At 45.0% G+C, this 23,029-nt stretch overlaps 1 protein-coding gene across 3 annotated transcripts in view; it reads left to right on the top strand.

Annotated features, from left to right (window-relative positions):
* The window catches only part of NFX1 (nuclear transcription factor, X-box binding 1), an 89,560-nt gene that overhangs the window by 25,188 nt on the left and 41,343 nt on the right, over window positions 1-23,029 (top strand). For all 3 annotated transcript variants that reach the window (XM_048515182.1, XM_048515181.1, XM_048515180.1), the window contains 7 exons: window positions 4,999-5,138; window positions 13,274-13,355; window positions 13,452-13,669; window positions 14,632-14,729; window positions 19,926-19,956; window positions 20,961-21,043; window positions 21,628-21,736. In XM_048515182.1, coding sequence (XP_048371139.1) covers window positions 4,999-5,138; window positions 13,274-13,355; window positions 13,452-13,669; window positions 14,632-14,729; window positions 19,926-19,956; window positions 20,961-21,043; window positions 21,628-21,736 — 761 coding nt within the window. The remainder of the gene's footprint in view (window positions 1-4,998; window positions 5,139-13,273; window positions 13,356-13,451; window positions 13,670-14,631; window positions 14,730-19,925; window positions 19,957-20,960; window positions 21,044-21,627; window positions 21,737-23,029) is intronic.

Genomic DNA, 23,029 nt, shown 5'->3' with positions numbered 1-23,029 from the left:
CCCCTCGGTACATCTGTGGAAATGGGCCGGGGCACAAATGGGCAAAGAATAATCCGGCATGCGATCTTCCGTCCAGGGGTTTCTTTCTTCTGCAGATGCATTGTGGCTAATGCGGCTCTCGCGAAGTTTTGAAACCCGCGCCATTACGATGGCCAATGACGGAGGTGCAGTGGCTTTGGAAGGAAATGAAGAAGCCCGGAGCAAAGGGGGGGGCAGAAGGAGGATTGGCGTCCAATTTAGCCGGATGAGAGAAAATTCCGGGGTTGAAATTGAAGGTGAAAGATCGAAAGCGAGGGCTGCCTACAGCAAGGGAGCCATAGGTCTATGCGGTGGCTGATGGCGACCATAACATTGTCTCCACGTCAGTAGCAGTGTGACTTTATCGGCGCGCGACAGGGCTCTGTCGCGAAGAGTGCAATCCCGATGTTTTCCCAGTCCTTAAGATTCAATGTCCCCTCACCTCTGGGTACCCAAAGCGGACATTGAGCTTCAATCTCCTCAAACCAATTTAGCCAGCTCCCTTCTCTTTCTGACGGCCGGACCCTGCCGCATTTATTCGCTAACGCTTTCCAGTTCGTCAACGTGCTTGTCATAAGCCCTGCTTTTGCAAGCTCCCATACTCACCGGTGTTCCGGATCCGGACGAGAGAGTGTCCCTGAGGGCCGTGGTCTCTGGATGCGCCGATCCAGAGGACAGAAAGCGATACGAAGAGCGGTAGGTCCCTGGATCGCCCGATCCAAGCCGGACTTCGGTATCAGCGGCCACTGTGACTGACGGTGAAGCAGGGTGGAATTCGAGGATTCCCGGGTTTCGGCACCAGCTTATAGTCGACCCGCGTGGTCAGCTTTGTAAAGGGGAAACGAACGACGGAGACGCGGAGATAACATCTGGTGGAGATGTAGCCGGCCAGTAGCGGGGAGCGCCGGGGTCCGTGGTTCCCTAAGCTGAGGTCTCCCAGCTGTGCTGGTGCCTGGCACCTTTTATTATGATGATTCTAATGGGAAGTGTAGAGGCGGGACGGGAGGAGTCCGGGAGAGAAGCTGAAGGGAGGCGGGAAGGCGGGAGATCATCATGTGATGCATGATCTCACCCTGGCTGCTACGTGCGGAGAAGAGCGTAAGCGTCTGGGCCTAATCCTCACCTGGGGGCAGATCATTGTCCCTTTGTCTGGGACGCCCGGTGACTGAGCCAGATAGTTCATGACCCGTGACTCATACGGGGTTGAGGAGTGGGGGTGCGCGACCAGAAGGCCGTAGGTCCGTTGGTGTTCCAACGTTCTACCACGGTGCTGCTGGGTCAGCAGTGCATCACTACAGGGGAGGCTTGCCCATGCTGCCCTCCAACCCCCGAGGCATTGCCGTGAGTGCAGGGGCATGCCCCCTCGTCCCATGCTAGGCAGTCCACAGGTTGTTGTTATGAAGCTTGGCATAGCCACCAAGGGGGACATAGAAGAACAGACGAGAGAGTGATCCTGGTGGTGGCAAAATAAAAGTTCAGAGAAGAGTTTCTCACTGATGAAGGAAAACCGAAAGCATGTACAAACGCGTGTCGTGTTCTGTTTTATGCCCTCGTTACAATTGTGAGAGTTCAAGCTTCATAACAACGGCTTGGATTGCCTAGCACGGATCCCGACATCCAGGTGCAATTAATTCGTGCTGCAGCTCTAACATCCGGAGACATTCCATTGACCGCGGAGACCCAGGCAACAAGCCGTGTGTTGATTTATTACATGAATGTACTGATACAAGATTCATCGTAGGATTGAAGTGACTATTAAGGAAGTGCACAACTAACGGGTTTGGCATGAACTCTTGAATGAACTGAAATGTTTTCATAGATGTACTTTACTGTAATTGGAAAATATTGTAAATAGACTTGCACATTTAGTGGGAATATTGTTTTGTATATGGATTAATTTGATATATTGCACAATACACTTGCCATTGGAGTACTTATATGCAGCAATTTTGGTATTTTGAATCATACTTTCCTTGTTCATTGTATCTCATGCAAATAGGTCTTCAGATGCACTTCAGAAAATTTGTATGGAAGTATTTTTTTACTTTCAGTGATTCATTAAGCTGAAATGGCCCTCAGTGTGGATACAGTGTGGATACTGAGACTTACCTTGAATAAAAGAATTTTAAAATGTTCCCAGTTTTCCAAGGGAACAAATTAGTTTTGAAACTGTGGTTTGTCTGAGCAGCACCAAGCATATTTTTGCATCACATGTACATGTGACTAGGAGTCTTAGTAGATCTCAGCTATAGCAGATATGCCAGCATGATGAAGAAGTTCACTGAAATTCATCTGTATGCATGCATTTCATGTTCTCGTATAATGCAGTGTTTTATGGGTTTATCTAAAACATTTCATATGAGAAGTTGCTGTGGCAAATGTGAGCAAGAACATTCAACATATTATTCAGTTTGTAGAAGAGATTGGGAGGAGATTGGGCTGTATGTGAGAGATCGTTCTCCTGTCAAACGGAACCATCAGTGTTGGATTCATGTGCAAACTGTCCATTGAACGTTAATGGAAATGCTCTTGTGCCCTTTTAGCTTGTGGTAATTTCAGCGTTTAGGCTGCTGGCAGTTCACGCTCCATGAAATGGAGCAGCCCACACCAGTCAAGGTGAACTTTTGAATTTCACCTTGTGTGCTTGTAACCTTCATTAGGGTTAAGGTCTTACAAATGGTTCCATGCTTTGTGTGCCCTGGGCCAGACTGAATTGTTTCGTTTTGAAACCTCTTCACTCATTTCAACATGCAGCACAATTCCAGCTTCAGAATTTACCTTCAAAAAAGAGGCTGAGTTTGGATCCAGGTGGTTTTGTTTGAAACGCAGAATGAAGAGCTGAATATGAGTCATGGGGCACCTTAGAAACTACAAGATTATCTCATAAGCTTTTGAGAGTTTGTCAGGGAGCTTCATCCTTCAAAAGTTCCTACCTCCCAAATTGCTAATTTGTTTATGCAAAATTTTGAATTACAGCAGATTAATATTCTCAGCAACCCCTTTGTGAGTAAGATCCGTCTTCATAAACATTATATTGACCATCTGTTTTTCCTGTTTGATGTTGAACAGTTTGTATCACCATTTGTAGAGTGGCTCAATTCATTACACCCTACTATTAAATTCATTAGTAGTCAAAATGCCAAAGAAATTAACTACTTGGACACAATAATATATATTATTCCTGGTCAAAGGTTGACTGTTGCAGCTTTTTCACAACTAACAGATAGGAACAATTCTCTTCATTTTAGGTCCTTACATCCACCAACTTTTAAAAGAAGGCTATCATATGGACAATTATTGAGGATTAGGAGGAATTCACCTAGTGATCACAATTTCATAGAGGAGGGACAGAAGATGGTTAAGCAGTATTTTAACAGGTTATCCTAAAAATACATTAATTACAACATGGAATAGAGCAATTAGGGCCAACTATAATGATTTATTAAAAAATAAAATGAGACAACAGGACTTCAGAATCACCTGTGTTTTTGATTATACATGATTATACTCTAGATATCAAATCAGTGTGTTAAAACATTAGAATGTGATTTCTAACGTCCCAGGTTGTCAGAAACTCCCTGGCCCCCTAAAAGCCCTCCATAACCCAGAATGCCAGGGGCATTCCTAACTCCAAAGCCCCTGGAAATGCCCCTAGCCCACCCCCAACTATATTGGCATCCAATTTCAGTTGAGTAAGAACAATGAAGATGTTTTTGACCATAATTTAAAACCTATTATATCAGATATTAAAAAGATTCTTGCTCTCTGGAAAACCTTTAGTTTATCTATTATGGGTTGGGTTAATACAGTTAAAATGCTGTTGGTACCAAAAGTTTACTAGGCAGTCTCAGTTTATCAGTTATTATCCCAGATAGGACTATTAAGAGCTGGCAAGCTATGTTCAGTAAGTTCATGTGGAATGGCAAAAATCTTAGAGTTAAATTGTCACTAGCTCAAAATAAATGCAAGAGGGGCATTCTCAATATTAAATTGATCCAGGATGCTTCTCTTTTAACAGGTGGAATTCAAGAACTTTCTGAAACAACAGTGGAGACATATTATGTTAAGATGCCTCTGAATACCTTTCCATGGTTGCAATCATGTTTAGGAAACAGAGTGTATAATAAATAAAACTGGATTGTAAATAGTCTTCTGTTTATCGCCAAATATGTAAAATTATAAGGGAAAAAATCACCCAATACTTCATCTTTGGCATTAGAAATAAGAGACCTAGATTGTTTGCAAAAATTTAATGGTGGAAATGGTGGGGGTGGTCTTGGCAGTGAAGCCAGCCCTAGTCGGCTGCCACTCCAGGTTTGCGGCAGATGCACACGGCTCTGGCTCTTGCGGTATGGAAAAGGTTCTCGTTGTTTGCCACTCTGTGTGGCCAGTATTATGGCGCTGTATTCTGCTGCCGAGGCTTTGGATGGAGCAGCCTGATACATATAAATTTATTGATTGTAGGTTGTTATTGATTTCCGAGAAATTAATTGATTAAACTATAGTAATATTAATTGATTGAGTATTTGCAGATCAGGAGCTATTTAAGTACTTGCATAGAGGTTTAGGAATAAGATGCCTGACAAAATTTGAAGAAACAATAAAAAACAGAAGATTCCTTCCAAAGTTCATGCAATTTCATGTTCAACAGTTAATGGGTCTAAATATCCGTTTCAATCCAAGTGGGAAAAAGTTTCTGGAGGAAAGCGGAAATATAATTTTACATGTCGTCTGACTTTTTCCCTTGGATTTAGAGGAAATCTAATAAAAATGTTTTACCAGTGGCACTTGTCACTGCCTAAATTATCTAAAATAGAAAGTACAGACTTTATAATGTTGCTGCCATTGATTATTTAAGCTATAACAATATATTGCAAAAAAATATTTACAAAAGGAATGTAGGTGACTGCTTGAAGTACAGGTTCTGATTTGGTCAGCTTGTAACTAGATGATGGTGACTGATTCAGTTTTCTTCTACAGCCATTCAGTTCGATGTGGGCATTCTACTACAATTCAGTGTGCCAGTATATGTGGGAGTATTTTGAATTGTGGTAAACATAACTGTACCCAAATATGCCATTCAGGAAAATGCCATCCATGCAAATTGACTGTAAAGCAAGGTGAGTGAAAGATCATTATTGAATCCCCAGTTTTCAAAATTGCCTGCTGGAAGTTAGAAAAAGGATGATAAACTCAGGAAGAGAATAAATGGGTTCAGAATTTTATGCAGACAGCCCAATCCAGATTGGGGATGGGGGGACCGGGACAAATAGTAATAGGGAGGGGCAGAGAGCTACACCGCCACATTTGCCCACTCTGCTGATGTAAAGGGCATCCACGCCAACGGAGGGAACAAACACGATAGCATCCAGCCACCCCACGGCACCGTGGCAGCAAAACCCAGAAATGGGTGCTTCTATGGAGCTATACTGGCATCCAAGCCAAGGTAGTGCTAGGCTGGGGTGTTTCTGGGAGTGGAGCCAACAGTAGCCAGCTTCCACCAGTGTTATAGCTGAGGAGCGCCACCATCAGACTGCCCCTTCTCCCCTCGGCGACCTGCACTGCAGTTTCGTGCAGCACAAGCCTGTTTGGGCTCTGAGGCAATTCAGGCAGCAGGAGGGTTTCAGAATCACTCTCTTTTCTGTGTCACCTGAAGCCCCTGTGGAGGCAGTCCTGCCTTCGTAGCACCTCAGTTCTCCCTCCCAAGCTGGTTTACACTGTTAACGACCTAAATACCCCAGACTAGCCTAACCTTGGAAACTAATCAGTGTTGGACTTGTGCAGAAGAACACACCATTCTGAATAAGTGGGGATTAGTGTATAACAGTGAACAACAGAAAAACTCACATGGGAAATGGCTCACAATAATGAGCCCTCTATCTCCAAATAAATAAACAAAATACAATGACCAGAAAGATTCTCTGGTATAGTTTGTTGCAACTAAAAAAAAAGAAAAAAACCCAACCATTGCACTTCAAACTGTTAAGAATCACTATATACAAACAAAAAGATGTGTATCCAAGTACACCCATCAACTAAATGCTCGCTAAGCTAACCAGAACCCGGATATAAACTGGACTTGTGCATTCTTCAAAAGGCTAGTGATACCTATAAGACAGAAACATAATGAAAGAAAACCATTAACATGAATAATATAACATCCATTGTGCCTCATCATCATCGAATCCATCATGCTAAGTAGCATATTAGGCAACAAGTGCTCTCCAGCATATCTAGACATTGCAGTATTCAGTCCCTTCAGTTCTTGGTCAAATGTTCTCCTCTGGGTGTTTCGGGAGCGCCCTCTCTGTCATTTGGCATCAGGATGTATCCACCTCATTGCTGTCTTTGGGATCTGACCGCTTTCCATTCGAAGGACGTGGCCAGCCAGTCAAAGTCTTCTGGGTGCAATGATGGTATGGAGTTACAATTTCAATTTCAATAAGCCTTTATTGGCATACAGAACATACAATATAAATACAGTTAAAATTACTAGATAAAACTTCACACTGGATCATAAGTTCAGCTCGCAAACCTAAGCCAGAAACTTTGCCACTGCGAGACAACAGTCAAGGTCATTGCAGTTTAAGAGCATATTTACTTTATCAAGCTCTGTTAGGGTTTTCATAGAGTCAATGATTTGAACTAATAAGCTGGATCTTGGTTTCTGGTAAAGTGGGCAGTGGAGGAGAATGTGCGCAATGGAATCCAACTGCCCTGGGCTGCAGGGGCAAAGCCTCTTATCGTTTGGTAGACCCTTGAGTCTTCCTCTATGGAGCGAGGGATGGCATAATATTAAACCTAGCCAGCATGTAGGCTCTCCTATATATAGGGTTGGTACGCTGGCTGCGATATAGTAGGCTGGGTTTCCCTGCACAAATGGAATTGCCACGTTTATTGGCGAGCAGGATTTGTTGGCCAAGCTCTGCAGTTGTTGATAATCCATTGCTAGTAGCCGCTCTTTGATGAGGGCAAACGTCTCAGTAAGGGTTAGCATGTTCAGAGAGTCACTATCACAGCCCAATTCCGCAATCTTTGTTATAACTGTTGTGCACCATTTAGAGTGATGGAGTTCTCTCAGGGTGGAGTTAAGGCCAGTGAGTTGTCGGAGCTTCTTGATAGTGAATATGCAGCGGGCAAAATTTTATGATAGTTTAATCCGGAACTGCAGATAGTGGCCTCTATAGAGTATTGGCCAGGATTCTGGAGACATAGGACTGCATATGGGACGCAGTTTGGCACGCCAAATAATCTCTTATGCAGAAATTTAGAATGGAATGATCTAATGGCACTGTTGCTGGGTGTTAGCCAAATGGGCGCTCCATAAAGCAGTTGTGCTCTCGCCCTTGCTTTGAAAACTTGCAGAGCTGGGGGAATATATTGGTTGCCCCTAGAATGATAAAATCTCCTAGTGGCATTTGCGTTTGACTGGGCCCGAGCCAATATATATTTTTGATGAGTGGACGACGACAAGTTTTTGCTAAACCAGAGTCGTAGATATTTGAAATTTTTAACTTGCTCAATGTAGTGGCCCTTTATCTTCCAGACTTGTTTTTTACTGCTTTTTCCAAAAACCAGGATCTTAGTTTTGTCATAATTCACCTGCAGATCATTTGTCTCACAAAAGTCAATGAATCCATGCAGGAGTCTTATTAGACCCACACGAGAAAGGGATAATAGGGCTGCATCGTCCGCAAATAACAGGAGAGGGACATGCTTTGGGCCGATCTTAGGGCTGTGCCCATCCACTCGGGCCAGGGCTATGGGGAGGTCATGTATGAAGATGTTAAATAATAAGGGGGATAGTACACAGCCTTGTTTGACTCCCTTTTTTACCTGGTCTGGGTTCGACAAAAATCCCCTGTGGTCTTTTACCTGGCATGAGTTTTGGGTGTGCAGTTGTTTTATCAGAAAAAGAAGTCTTGAATCGATATTGAGGGCAGCAAGTTTTCCCCAGAGCTTTTCTCTGTTCACAGAGTCAAATGCCCCCTTAAGATCCAAAAAGGCCACACTTAATTTAGTAGAGCTGTTTTTGGAGTATTTGTTGGCTGGTATGGAGTTTGCACATGCTGCTCCTTCAGATCACCCCTTCGTGGTCATAATATTGGATCTTCGGGATTTGGCGTAGGCATTTCTGTTGGAAGAAGTCGGGCCTGTTAATACTTGTTGATGCCTTCCAGGTCTCGCTAGCACAAATGGCTGTTGGGATCACAATGGAGGTGAATAGGCGGAGCTTGGCCTTTAGGGCAATAGTTGGTGAGCACCAGATCCTGTTCATTCTTCGAAAAACAGCTTCAGCCTTCCCAACGCGGCACCTCTGCATCTCCATTATGGGAGATCACACTACCCAAGCAAGTGAACCTCTCTACTTCCTCTAGCTCAGGGGTAGGGAACCTGCGGCTCGAGTGCCGCATGCGGCTTTTCTGCCCTTGCACTGTGCCTCCACGAGCCGAGCCGCTGGCCCCATCCTTGCCCGCCCTGCAGGCAGCAGGGCAGGCGCACCAACTGCCCGCAGCCGGCTGGGCCACGCCGCAGGTTTCTCCTCTCGCCTGCCCCATTGGTGCGGGGTGGATGTTTTCCCGGCGGCCGGCGAGGCTGAGCTGCTGGCCCCATCCTTGCCCGCCCTGCAGGCAGCAGGGCGGACGCATCCATGCGCTTCTCAGAGTGAGCGGAGTAAAAGGTAAAAAACCCCAATATATACAGTGTTATCTTTATTTTAAATGTCAAAAATTATTTGCGGCTCCAAGTGTTTTCCCATGGAAAACGGGTCCAAATGGCTCTTTGAGTGTTAAAGGTTCCCTACCCCTGCTTTAGCTGCTGTGAGCCATTGATGATTCCGTGTGTTGGATCTGTGGAGCTAACATACATGATCTTTGATTTATCAGTGCTTATCCTCGAGGCCAGTTTTGCCCGCTTCTCTATCCAGGTCAGTCGTCACGTGCTGCAGCTTTGGCTCATCTTCCTCAAGCAGAGTGATGTCATCAGCAAAATCTGAGTCGCCAAGGCGGTCTTGGTCAGGCCAGTGTATGCCATTGCCAAAGCGTGTTCCAGTTCTCCGCAAGATGTAGTCAAAGGCAACAAGGAAGAGAAGTGGAAACAGAATGCAGCCTTGTCTGACCCCAGTGGTGATTTCAAGGAAGTCTGTGCAGCCATTATCTGTCTTGAGGCAACAGCTGGATTGCAGGTACAAGTCTTTGAAGATGGCGATGAAGGCTTCTGATACTTTGTACAAACACAGGATCTGCCAGAGGGACTCTCGGTGAATGCTGTCAAAAGCTTCCTTGAAGTCGATGAAGTTGATGGCCAGTGGGTGTCGATATTCAATGCATTGCTCTTATGATATTTTAGAGGGCGAAGATTTGTTCACTGCAGGATTTTCCACTGCAAAATCCAGTTTGTTCCTCTCTCAGGTGTTGGTCAAGGGCACTCTGCAATTGCTGGAGTAGGATCATGTAGAATGCTTTGCCAGGGACTGAGAGGAGTGTGATGTCCCACCTATTGGTGCATTTGGAGATAATGCCCTTCTTGAGGAACTTGACTATGGCACCTCTCTGCCAATCTTCTGGGACTGCACCCCTTTACCAGCAGTTGTTGAACAGCGACGTCAGTGCTTCTGCCATTGCCTGCCCACCATTTTTCAGGATTTCTGCAGGTATTTCGTCCAACCCAGCTGCTTTGTCGTTCTTGAGTCTTGATCACAGTCTTTACTTCTTCTATGATAAACTCAACAGAGTTCACTTGGAGCTCCTCTTGGGCATCTTCTGAATCGAAGTCATATGTGGTGGTCTGATGGTGGTTGGTTGGTTGAGGGTTTCTCAAAAGTGTTCAATCCACCTTTTGTTCTGCTCATCTTAGGTGGTTAGGAGCTTTCCATTCTTGTCCCTAATTAGGACATTAGAGCTGTTCCTGGTTCCAGTCAGTTCATTGAGGATACGGTAGAGAGTTTTAGGATAATTTCATCCAGCTGCTTTTTGTACCTCTGCGCCTTTCTGTTCCTGTCTTCTCTGCTGCTTTTCTTAACAAGTCAGTCCAGCTCTGTATACCTTCGGGTTTTTTCTTCCATTTCATCTGCGCCTTTAGCCTGTTCCCGTTTCAGTTTCATGGCTTTTCTTTCATCCATCAGCTTCCATGTTCGATCTTGGATCCACTGTTCCTTCCGTCGTCCCTTGGTGTCTCCCAGTAGTGTTTTGGGCACATTCTGTGATGGTGTCCCTAAGGCTTCTCCAGTGTCTGTGTCTTCTGTGTCTGCCGTTTCCCTGAGAAGGCTGAAGTGACTGTGCAGTTCCAAGGCGAAGGTGGTGGCAGGGCCCTTCAGTTTCTCTATTGGTGTGATCTTTCTGAGGTTTCGCAGCTTGAGCTTGATTTTTGCTCTGACTTGGTCGTGGTCTGATCCAACATCTGCCTTTCTGTAGACCCTTGCATCATGCATTGCTTGCTGGCCTCCACTTCTGGCTGATACAGATGAAGTCGATTTCATAAAAGGTTTGCCTATCTGGTGACTGCCAATCCTCCTATGTTGAAAATATGTGTTCCCAACACACAACCCATTGCATTCACAGAACAACAGCAATTGCTCACCGTTGTCAAGCTGAGCAGAGGATGTGTGGGCTCCAATCACATTCTCAAATCCTTGTTGTCTGCCACCTAATTGGGGCTTGAAATCACCAATCAGGAGCTTTAGATAGTTATTTTGGATGTTAGCAATGACATCCTGGAGCTGTTCGTAAAATTCATTCTTTATTGCATCCTCTGCCCTGTACGTTGGTGTATCGGCCTGTGTGGCAGTGGCTTTGGCCTGGAGTCCCTGGGCAAAACGGGCTGTGATGAGCTGGTCGTGGATGGGTTGCCAACCAATGAATGCTTTTTCAACTTGTTTGCTCAGGATAAGTTCATTCCGATTTTTGTGACGCGCATACAAGATGGTCTTGCCATTGCTGTTGATCTGGCCATTTGTTGTCCACCTAACGTCACTGACACCAAATTAGGAGGGGTAGCTAATACCCCAGAAGACAGAGTCAGAATTCAAAATAACTTGGGCAGATTAGAGAGTGGGCCAAAACAAACACAGTGAACTTCAAGAGAGATAAATGTAAGATGCTACACTTAGGCAGAAAAAAATGAATGCACAAATATAGGATGGCTGACACCTGGCTTGACTACATGTGAAAGGAATCTGGGAGTCTTAGTAGACCACAAACTGAACATGAGTCAGCAGTGTGATGTAGCAGCCAAGAAAGCCGATGCAATTCTGGGGTGTATCAATAGGAATATAGTGTCCAGAATAGATCAAGGGATCAAGTAATTGTACCTCTCTATTCTGCATTGGTTAGACCTCAGCTGGAATATTTGTACAGTTCTGGGCACCGCAATTCAAAAAGGATATTGACAAGCTGGAACGGGTCCAGAGGAGGGCAACCAAAATGGTAAAAAGTCTGTAATTCATGCCCTATGAGGAGAGACTTAGGGAGCTGGGTATGTTTAGTTTGGTGGAGAGAAGTTTAAGAGGTGACATTATAGCCATGCTTAGATATTTGAAGGGATGTCATGTTGGTGAGGGAGCAAGCTTGTTTCTGCTGCTTCAGAGACTTAAGACCAGGAGTAATGGGTTCAAGGTGAAGGAAAAGAGATTCCACCTAAATATCAGGAAAAACGTCCTGACAGGAAGATCTATTTGACAGTGGAATGCACTACCTTGGAGTGTGGTGGAGTCTCCTTCTTTGGAGGTTTTAAAAGACAGGCTGGATGGCTATCTGTCAGGAGTGTTTTGATTGTGTTTTCTTGCATTGCAGGGGGTTGGACTTGATAGCCCTTGGGGTCTCTTCCAACTCTATGATTCTGTGATTTTATGTCACTTAGAATGTCCCGGCGATAGTTGTCAAATACCTGTAGGAGTTGGGCAAGTCATCCACTTTGGTATAGGTTTCGTACGTTCCATGTTCCAACTCTTGTAATGTTTTTGGCAGAGAAGATCATTTTTGACATCAGGTACCGGGCACCAGTGCCGGTTTGCTCTGACACCATCATATTAATATTGCTAGCCCAACGCTCAACCCTCCTCCTTCCACATCTGGGCTCGGAACCGGCAATGGCAGAGTTATCCATTGGGCAAATTACAATAAAGTCCCCATTCAAAATTGTTCACTTACATTATGTTTCTGTCTTATAGGCACCACTAGCCTTTTAAAGAATACACGAGACAGATTTATATCCTGGTTCTAGTTAGCTTAGTGAGCATTTAGTTGATGGGTGTACTTAGATACACCTTCTTTTTGTTTGTATGCTGTGATTCTTAACTGTTCGAAGCACCATGGTGCATTTTTTGAGTTGCAACAAAATTGACCTTTCTAGTCATTGTTTTGTTTGTTTATGTGAAGATGGGCATCTCATTGCTGCAATCTATTTCCAGGGTAAGTTTTTGTGTTGCTTCCTGTTCAGAAGGCGGCATGGCAAGCCACATCTGCTCATCTCTTAAAAGCCCCTTCAGTTTTTGCCACAGGTTGGCTGCCATAGACTTGACAGCACTGGTTGTTATTATTGTGCTTAAATGGTGCTTAGAAGGAGCAGTGGAACTGTCGTGTGTCAGAAGTTGAGGTCTGGAGTGGCCTCTTCCCACACTGCTTACAATGAGAAGGGGAGCTGGGGGAGGGGGGTGAAAACAGAAAAGAGCAGCTTGAGGGCAGCATAGTGGGATTGTGCACTAGGACAGTGGGGGGGGGGGGCTGGTTCTGTTCCCTGTTCTCTAGTTCAAGGGCAGGGTGGGGAGAAAACTGCAACTGGGAGCTTCAATTAGCCATGATGACTTAAAACAGCCCATGTTTGTTTTCCCCCATTCAAGCCATTTCCCTCCTAATTGCTGAACTTGTGAACTGAACGCCATAAAAATTCTATAGTGAAAATAAATTATTTCATAGAATTTGCAGTCTTTGATGGGAGTTGCATAGTAGCCATAATTAGATTGAGGTGCTGAGTTAATTCAGGTTTCCAGAGCTTTCTGGATTCCTGAGTAGCAGCTATACCTGGTCTACTTTTTTGTAACCAATGTTATTGTATTATTTGCTTCACTGCTAATTGCTTCCTAATTATTTATTAGAGGTTGCTGGTCCTAGCTAAGTAATGATCATAAAACAAGAACTGGAGATTCTTACAAAACTGTATCTTGCTAGTATAATTGTTGTCCTCCTTAGAACATTTATAAATCTTGCTTTATAACCTTGCTTGTCTCCTCCTCTCTCCACCAATGCTGTTTTTCATATAGTGTGCTACTGTCAGAGTACCTCTCGAGAAGTCCTATGTGGAACAAGTGAAGAACAATTCTCCTGTCTCAGAACTTGTGGCAAGTGAGGACCTTATTTTCACGTAGTCTGTAAATCTGTTAGTCTGTTCCCAGGCAAATATAACCTCAAGATGGGATCAATGTTGTTTTTTAATTTCAGAAAACTCTCTTGTGGAATGCATAACTGTGCCCAAGTGTGCCACCCTGAGTCTTGTCAGCTTTGCCCACGGCTTCCGGAAGTTGTACACTGCTGTTCTTGTGGGCAAACTCCTCTTAGTAAATTACTAGAGTTTGGGTGTACAGAACGTAAACTCTGTACGGATCCCATCCCATCATGTGGAGGAACATGTGGCAAACCTCTGCCTTGCAGTAGCTATGGTAATTAAAATGTTGCTTACTTATACATTTACAGTGCTTGTAAGTGTTAAATGTTTGCATGCCCCAAGCTGAATTTTTTATGTAGAAATGCATTCACTTCTATGAGAACAAGCTAGATTGAATGTAAGTGCATGATAACTCCCCTAATTAGATTGTTGTCCGTCTGCACTATTTCTCTCCACAATCATATTTGAAAGATACATTGTTCCAAAGAACTATATTCGTTTCCTAAGCTGGTGCATTCATGATGAAGCGGTAATAAACTGGGTATTGTCCCATTGTACGAAGAGCCAGTGTGGTGTCACGGATGGAGAAAAGGGATCAGAGTTCCAGTTTGCCATTGAAACTCATTGCATGACCTTGAGAATAGTCTCTCCCTTTCATAGAATCATAGAGTTGGAAGAGACCCCAAGGGCCATCAAGTCCAACCTCCTGCTATGCAGGAATACCAGGTTATTGTGAGAACTAGCGTGGCACTCTTTATGTGTGGTGTCCTGAACGTCATAAATTAGCCCTTCGGGGATCGGGCGGTATAGAAATCTAAACAATCAATCAATCAATCAATCAATCAATAAAATTAAGAATGGAATCTACATGCTGTAGAAAACGTCATTTCTTTAAGAATACTCTTGAGGAATGCTGCTAATGAAATCCACATCCAGAATTTGGGACCTCACACACCTGGCCAGAGTGGTGTAGTGGTTAAGACTGGTGGTATCTAATCTGGAGACCCAGATTTGATTCCCCACCCCTCCACATGAGCAGTGTTTTGTGACCCCAGTGGGCCACTGGAGGAAGAGGAGATTTGGAAAGATCCACCTCCCTACATTTTAAAGGCAGTAGATGCTGTACAGATTTCTGTATGTATATCTAGAGCCTGAAATTGTTAATTGTTTAATGTGTAGATGCAAGTTTTAAAAACTTTGTTAAAATATATGTTTTTTAAAAATAATTATGACCAGATGATGTTCATACATGTGAAAACCTCTGCCACGAAGGAGAATGTGGGATATGTTCTCGCACAGCAAAAGTTTACTGCAGATGTGCCTCAAAAATAAAGGTAATGGAAATGAATGGAATAAAAACCACTGTGATATACCCTGTTGTTTTCTTAAAACATATTAGTAAGTCAAGAGGTTGGCTAGGAATGTCTGTACTGCATTGTTGATTTTTTTTCCAGCTCATACACTGTTATTCTGTTTATCTGTATCTGTATCTGCATCATAGTTGAAAGCAAAAAACTTGAAGATATGACTATAGCATATTGAAGTCTATTTCTAACTGCTTTCTGTATGTGTGTGGTCATCTTTTAAGATCGCTTTGCAAAATGGTGTGTCTGTCTTTGTATGTGCTTTCACATATGCCTACTCCATGCAGCCCCATATAGTCTCACTGCATTCTCCATCGCAGGTCTATTGTTCTCCTCTTCCTATCAGTCGCAATTTTAAATCTTATTTTTAATTATTAAGTAAATGTATACTCGGGGGGGGGGCGGTCAAGTGCTTGGAGAGGGACACGGGGAAAACTGTTTTAGCTTGCAAAATGTTAATCATAGCAAGTAGTCAAGGAACAGCGGGTGGGAGATTACACGATCCCCACCGTTCAGTGAGAATGTTTTTTCTGTGTCTTCTGGAGCATTCCCTAAGTGCACTCAGGCCCTTCCCTCTTAGCAAATCCATACCAATTCACCCCCACCCCCACCCGTGCTGGACTGCTTGAGGAGTCTGCCTCACTTTCATTTTATATCACTTGGCCTCAGATCATTTTGCCATTTTACTCCTTCTAACTGATAAATATGAAGATGTAAGAAATCCATACCTAATTAGTTTTGGTCACTTTGTGCATTGATCTTTAAAAAGCTAGGTTTGTTATTATTAGTTTATGTAGCCATTCTAAAATTGTTACCTTACTAGTTGAGAGTTCCCAAATGCTATTTTTCCATATTTCCATATTTTGATATTTGATGGATTTTTTCATCTAATCCATGGACGAGTCTACATGGTTAGGAGTCTCCAGTTCCTGGTGTTTTCTGTGTAAACAATTTCAAATCAAATTATAAGAACATTCACAAATGAGAATCCAGTAAGAATGTACCCTCTAATGAACCTTTCAAAGAAGACAGAATTTTGCAACCTCAAGTGATGGAGAATCTCTTCTTTCAGCTGAAGCTGGGCAAACAGGGAGAGCCAGCATGGTATAGTGGTTAATGCACTGTATTAACCCTGAGCCTGGCAACTGTTTGGCTGGGAGACCTCCAAGGAATTCCAGGGTCTTGACTCAGAGGCAGGCAATGGCAAAACGCCTTCAAATGTCCCTTGCCTTGCAAGCCCCGCTGGGGTTGCCGTATGTCAGTTGTGACTTGGTGGCAAAGGCCTGTGGACCGTTCCTCATCCCAACTGAATCAGATTGCTGCCTTTTTAGTGTCATCCTAAGCATATTTATTCAGAGTCACGTCATGCTGATCTCAGTGCAACTTACTCCTTAGTACATGTGCTCAGAATTGCAGCCTTAAACCTTCTTTGGTCTTGGAAGTCTTGTGTGAAATGATGGTCTCAAGGTTTAGTATATTGCTGCTTATGGGTTGCTTGGCAAATATGAAATGTTTACTGCAGGGAAGGCTTTGTTGTTTGGCACTTCAGAATGCTCAGTTATGTGGTGACACCCAGTGGACAAGCCCCTCCACCCCCCCCCCCCACCAAACCCCTGAGTCTTCAGGTTTAGGCAAACCCCACTTCCACATCTCCAGCTGCCCTCTTGATCCTCCTGCGATGGGTTGGCTTCTTCCAGCTGTCATCACCCGAAGTGCTGCTTTCTCCATAGCACACCTGTCAGGAGTGAGTTGGGCTGGGTGGCTGGCCTGCTTGTTTTCTTGCTGCATAAGATGGTGCCACGGCTCAGGGGAGGGAAGGGGAAAGTCCTGTCAGGTGTGGGGTCTGTCACTATGTTTTCAAGTCGTAATGTGTAAATGTTTTAACTATCACCTATATTGCCAGCTTCAGCCGGTGAGAACAGGATATCAGATTCAATAAAATAAAGGCATTTGCTAGAGGGTAGAATTTGCTGACTGAATTTTTACGGATAGAGGATGGAGCAGAATAATAAGCTTGATTATCCAGCACTTGTAATTTCCTAGCAAATCCTCATGAGTGCTGCATAAATTTATTTATTTATTTATTTATTTTATTAAACTTATAGGCCGCCTTATCCCCGGAGGGCTCAAGGCGGCTTCCAATATGGCTGTTACATCAAACAGCAAATCAACAGCATAAAATACTAAAATCATTAAAACCTAAGATCTAAGCAGCAGTTTACAACAAAACTATAGGTTAAACAACCCAATTTATAAATTATTTAAAACAGAAGCTCGCAATCAAGGCCAAAAGGGAAAAGGAAAAGAGAAGCTGGAGGAAGTGGGAGGAAGTGGGCAGGGCCTGCGATGGAATTTGTAGATAAAGCAGGCCCAGCTTTAGTAAGATTGAACGGCAGTCTCAGTTTCGGATTTCAATTTCAGTGTCGAGTAGGTAAAGCAGTTAATCCACGGCCGCCTCCCCTAAAGCTCCGGTGGAAAAGTTCTGCCTTGCAGGCCCTACTGAACTGCGCTATAGGTCCCGCAGGGCCCGCTATAATCGCCGAGGTAAGGCAGTATTCCATTCAGTGGCAGGGGCCAGATTGCTGCAGCGGCTCTGGCCCGGGTTGAGGCCAGCCTTAGTCATTGCAGGACCAGGGGTCACCAGTAGATCTGCCGCTGTCGAAGCAGCTTACCTATGTGGGACATATGGTAGTGATGCGGTCCCGCAAGAGGTATGTGGGCCCCATGCCGCTGTAAGGCCTTAAAGCGTTAATACCAACACCTTGAAAAAAACGCATCCGAACTCCACCGAAGCCAGCAGACGGGCAGCAGCACAGGGTGATATGATCTGGAATAACTTTCACCACCTGTTGCCAGGAAGCCGCCGCCGCTGCATTCTGGACCAGCTTCAGCTTCCGGATCAGTCGCAAGGGAAGGCCCGCTGTCTACAGAGCTGCTGTTACAATAATCCAGCCTCGGTGGGTGGACCAGCTGTCGCATGGATCACAGTGGCTGCGGCCAGGTCGTGGACTGGGAGAGATAGGGAGTCAGTCCGCCGTGCCTGGCGAAGGTGGAAGAACGCGAATCCTGAACATGGGCCACCTGGCTCTCCATTGATACATGAAGAGTCCAGGCGGACCCCCAGGCTGCAGCCAGAGATGTTAGCCAACATGACCCCCTCCAAATTTGGCGGTCAAATTCTCGCCTTCCGGTCTCTCCCCCCGGCCCAGCCAAGCGACCGCCTTCGTTGGGTTGTTTTAAGCTACTCTGCCTCAACCAACCATCAACCTACTCCAGACAGTGCTGTAGAGCTGCAGGGGCTGGAGGCCGCTTCCTCCATCAACAGAATGAGCTGGGTGTCATCCGCGATATTGGTGACAGACCAGCCCCAAGCTCCGCACCAGCTGAGCCAGGGGGCGCCTGTAGATGTTAAATAACAGCGGGGAGAGCAAGGTTGCCCCTGGAGGAACCCTGCACAATTAAGTGGGGCTCTGGTGGGAGGCCTCATCCCCGCATTCATGTACCTGCTGGCCCTCGGACCCTGGAGAAACGAGGGTAATCCATTGAAGCGATTCGGTGCCTCGCATTCCAGAGAGGCAAAGCCAGGCGGTGGATCAAAAGGTCGGATCGCACCACATCAAACGCTCGCTGTAAGATCGAAGCAACACCAGCAGCCGCCGATCCGCCTCGGTCTAGCTTGCATGCGGAGCATGTTCTGTGATGGCGATGAGAACGGTCTCCGGCCCCATGCTCCAGCACGGAAGCTGGACTTGGAAGTGGGTCGAAAGTGCCGATGTGTCCTCCAGAAAGCCCTGAAGTTGCTCCAACATAATGTCTCTCAATTACCTTCCCGAGGAAGCACAAGTTCTAAACGGACTGGTAATTGGCCAGATCTCCAGTGATCTAAAGATGGTCTTTAAGAGTGGGCGGACCACTGTTCTCCTTCAACCCACCCTCGAAATAGCTCCCTTGCTTCAAGGGAGCAAAGTTAACTATATTCACCAGGTGGGTCGTAACTCCTCCCGCAAGCTTTAATCAGCCAGGAGGGGCACGGATCCAGAGGATGCAGGTAGTAGGGTCTAACATGCAAAGGGCCCTGTCAACATCAGACTCACAGAGTAGGGAAAACCGGTCCAAACTAGGGACCTGAAGCCGGGCGAGGGAGCCTCGGAAGTTCCCCAAGTTACTGTATCAATGCTGCGGCCGGAAGGTCCTCGCAAGCGGAGGGACGCCGACTCTTATTTCCTACAAAAATGCTCTGAAATCGCCTCGCCACAGCCAATTGCCAATTGAGAATTTGTAGACCCTTCCACCAGAGAGGTGAGGGATCGGGAACAACCGAAAGTGCTGTGCTGGGCGGGAGTTGGCAGGATGCGTAGGGAGGACGAGAAATGAGCACTTTTCTTCGGCCTCCGCGGTGGTCAGCCAACCTTCATAGGCCTCTTCATAAACGCCCTGTAAGTTGTTCTTCGGCGTCTCCTTCGCCACGGTGAGTTTCCTCCACACTCGCTTCTAACCGGGCCTGAGTTTCCTCTTCATTTGGCGCAGCTCCTCGGTATACCAAGGGGCCTGCCGTGAGCGGGGACGCAGAGGGCGCTTGGGAGCAATCTCCTCGATGGCATCAGAGAGCCTGGAATTCCAGTCTGTCACCTGCTCATCGAGGGCACCAGGGGGCTCAGGGTCCCGCAGAGCATTCAGGAAACCATCTGGTTCCATAAGTCTCCGCGGGCGGACATAAATAAGTCCGTCGCCTAGGCAGGGTTGGCGCGGCAAATCCACCCGGACCTTCAGGGCAAAATGGTCGGACCATGGCACTCTGCTAACAGAGGATACGACCATATTCACTCCTGCCCCAAAAACCAGGTCTAAAGTGTGACCGGCCTCATGAGTGGCGCCAGTATGTAATAGGGAGAGTCCCAGCGTCGCCATGTTTTACTGTACTATCTTGCATTCCCCTCTTGTTGAAAGCTAGCAGTTTCTGTGTGCTTCCAGAATCATGGCTCAACAACTTTTAAAACAAACATGGTTCCAAAACTTAGTCTTGCCCTAGTGATCAAATTATGTGTAGAAAAATTTTGTAGTAATTAAACTATAAAAGTTGAGGGTCTGTACAATATTTTATTATCCTTGAATGCTGTTCCAATTGTGTGAGAAATTTAGTTGTGATGCAGTTTATTTTTCCTTTAGGAAATCCCCTGTGCCAGTCTCAAGAACCAAGGTAAATAGTTGAAAGCTGCATGTTATGTATTAGTACACGTATGAAGAAGAGAGAGAGAAGCAAGTACAGTATCCGACATCGGTTGCATCCACCAGGTTCACTTCTGTACATTTGGTTGAGGCTTCTATTCATTGACTGAGAACTCTTACATATATAGGAAGCCCAGATATTTGGCAGATATTTTCCACAAATGATCTTTAATGAGATGGTCAGTCAGAGCATTTCTTCTGAGAATGTTACTATTATCTCCTGCCTTGTCATTTCTGATTTGACCTAAATGGAGTAAGAAGCTATATAATTAGTGATAGTTAACTAAGTGAACAGTTTTCTCTAAATCATAGGAACATATTTACAGATACTGAGTTATGGTTTCTATACAAGAATGCATTTGGCCTTCTGTCTATTTCATTACTTTTACACTGAGCAGTACATATCTGCAGAGGCGTATGGGGAAAATGGCACCCGGAGACAGCCGTTCTCCATTCTCCCTGCTATGCCTAGGGGTGGCACTCAGGGGGGTGGGGCCCCACTCCCCAAGCCCCGACCCCAGGCCTTGCCCCCCATCCCAGCGCCCAGCTGGCAGCCAGCAGTCCCTTCTGCCCTCCCCTCTGGGGAGAGCAGACGCAATTGCAAAGCTCCGTCCTTTGCTTCTGTAAGCTTGGGGGCGGAGACCAGAAGGGATGGCAGAAGGGACTGCCAGCTGGGAGGGGGGTGAGGCTTGGGAGGGTGTCCTCGGGCTTCTTTGGCCCTGCCCACGTCGATGACATGGGCAGGGTCAAGGGCACCCAAAGAAGAGGCAGCAGGACGTCCTGCTGCCTTGACATCTTCTGGTCATGTGGGAGGGGGCGATTTTGCACCCTCCCCATGTGGCCAGATTAGTGGCGTCCGTCCCTGGGCAGTTATGCCACTGCACATCTACTTACTAAAATATATTTTATGGTTGCTAGGGATATTAATTTTCAGTTCAAGATGCAATGATTTAAAATGTGTTTTCTGCCTTGTAGCTGAAGTTACATTTTTGTGTGAAAAGCGATGCAGCAAGAAACTCTCATGTGGACGACATAAGTGTTGTGAAATGTGCTGTGTGGTGAGTTCATATATCAGTATTAAAGGAACTAATCTAATTCCTTAAAACATTTTTATTCCTTTTTAGCATATTGAAGAGTGGCTAATAACCACTTCATCTCCCCTCCCCAACAATTTCATGCCATTCTTGAAGCTCCCCCAGTTGTCAAAGATGGCTTTGTCAAGGGCAGAGGGGACTGTGCTGAGAAGAAAAAAAAGATCTGTTCCCTCTATCAAATTCTGCTTGTAGTTCTTTGGCTCTGGCCAACCAGATGTTTCCATTAAGTCTGCAGAAGTCTGGTATGCATGACCCAAAGCTCATAGTGCACTTGTTAAGAATATATTGCATAATGCTACAAGATTCTGTGACTGTGGTAGTAGTTGACACATCGTGCATTTAATATCATTCATTATGGCCAATTAATCTGGTCAGTCATTAACTGGTTTTTGCATTGCTATTTATTAATATTCATAGAACATTTCCTGGACACATCTGATAAGGAAGTAGTTTACAAAGCTAGTGACATCTTAATTTTTAATGAGATTCTGTGGTTTATGAATGCTTTTTTAAAAATTTTTAAAAATTGGTGGGTTTTTTTTTTGCAGGATAAGGATCACAAATGTTCTTTAACATGTGGACGCAAGCTCAGTTGTGGCATTCATAGATGTGAAGAACCTTGCCACCGTGGGAATTGTCAGAAATGCTGGCAGGCCAGTGAGTGCACATCAGGGTTCTGTGTTTTCTGTTATCAGTTACAGTCTTTAAAAAAAAATAGCAATTCACATTTTCATGACTGGCAGTATTTCACTGAAAGCTAGTTGTGACTGAATCCCATTTTTAGTGGGTAATGCCTGGTGCCTCTGATATATTCCGAATACTGTTTGTTCCGTAAATATTTTAGTCTGTGTGATTGTTCACCTGAATAGGATAACTGTCAGGCTTGTCTCCATGCGATGCTTAGACTATGTTTTAAGAGGTCAGCTTGGTCAGTTGCTGAGGACCCCCATCATGAGCACAGCTTCTCTTCTCGCAGAATGGGGTCAATATGGAGACTCAGTTGATTGAACGATCATTTAGTATTGTCTTGTATTTATATGTATTTTTATCCTGCCGTATGCCTGAAGGCCTCAGGGCAGAGTACAACATAAAAATTCATATAAATCACAAAATCAAATACAACTAAAACAGTTGCAACGTATAAACAATAAAACTGTTAAATTCATAATATTGCAATAAAATCTGTTAAAATTCATAATATTACTGAAGAAGTAAGAGGGAAAAATCATCTCTTCAGCCAAAGGTCAGGGAAGATAAGTATATCTTTACCAATCTTCTGAAAGCATATGAAGCTTGATACACCTCGGGGAGAGACAGTTGCACAGTCTACTACTAAGAAAGCCCTGTCTCGAGTCATCACCTTTTCTACTACTGAATGTGGTGGCACTATCAGGAGGGCTTCATCTGCTGATCATAAGGCACAGGCAGGTCGAAAAGGGAGAAGGCACTCTTTTAGATATTTGGAACCCAAGCCATTTAGGGCTTTATAAATCAAAGTACTTTGAATTAGACTTGATAGTGAATTGGCAGCTAGTACAGTTCTTCTAAGACCAGTGTGATGTGCATCTGGACAGGAGCACCCGCTACTGCATTCTGCCCTAGCTGCAGCTTCTGAATATTCCAATCTGGAAATGACCAGAGCATGGATTTCCATAGCCAGATCATCTCTGTCCAGAAGGGGCTGTAGCTGGTGAACCAGCCAGAGCTGGAAATAGGTGCTCTTGGCCACCACCTCCACCTGAGTTTCAAGCATCATGGCAGAGTCCAAGAGCACCCCCAGATCTTGCACCTGTCCTTTCAGGGCAATACAGCCCCATCAAGTACAGGGTATTTCCTCACTTTGCGAACTCGAGACCCACTGACGACAGAACCTCCATCTTGTCTGGATTCAGCTTCAATTTAGTGGCCCTCATCCAGCCCACTACTGCCTCCAAACCCCTGTCAAGAACG

Source organism: Sphaerodactylus townsendi, linkage group LG14, assembly GCF_021028975.2.
Source record: "Sphaerodactylus townsendi isolate TG3544 linkage group LG14, MPM_Stown_v2.3, whole genome shotgun sequence".
Taxonomy (NCBI): domain Eukaryota; kingdom Metazoa; phylum Chordata; class Lepidosauria; order Squamata; family Sphaerodactylidae; genus Sphaerodactylus; species Sphaerodactylus townsendi.
The sequence above is the reverse complement of the archived record's forward strand: the minus strand, read 5'-3'. Positions and strand labels throughout refer to the sequence as shown.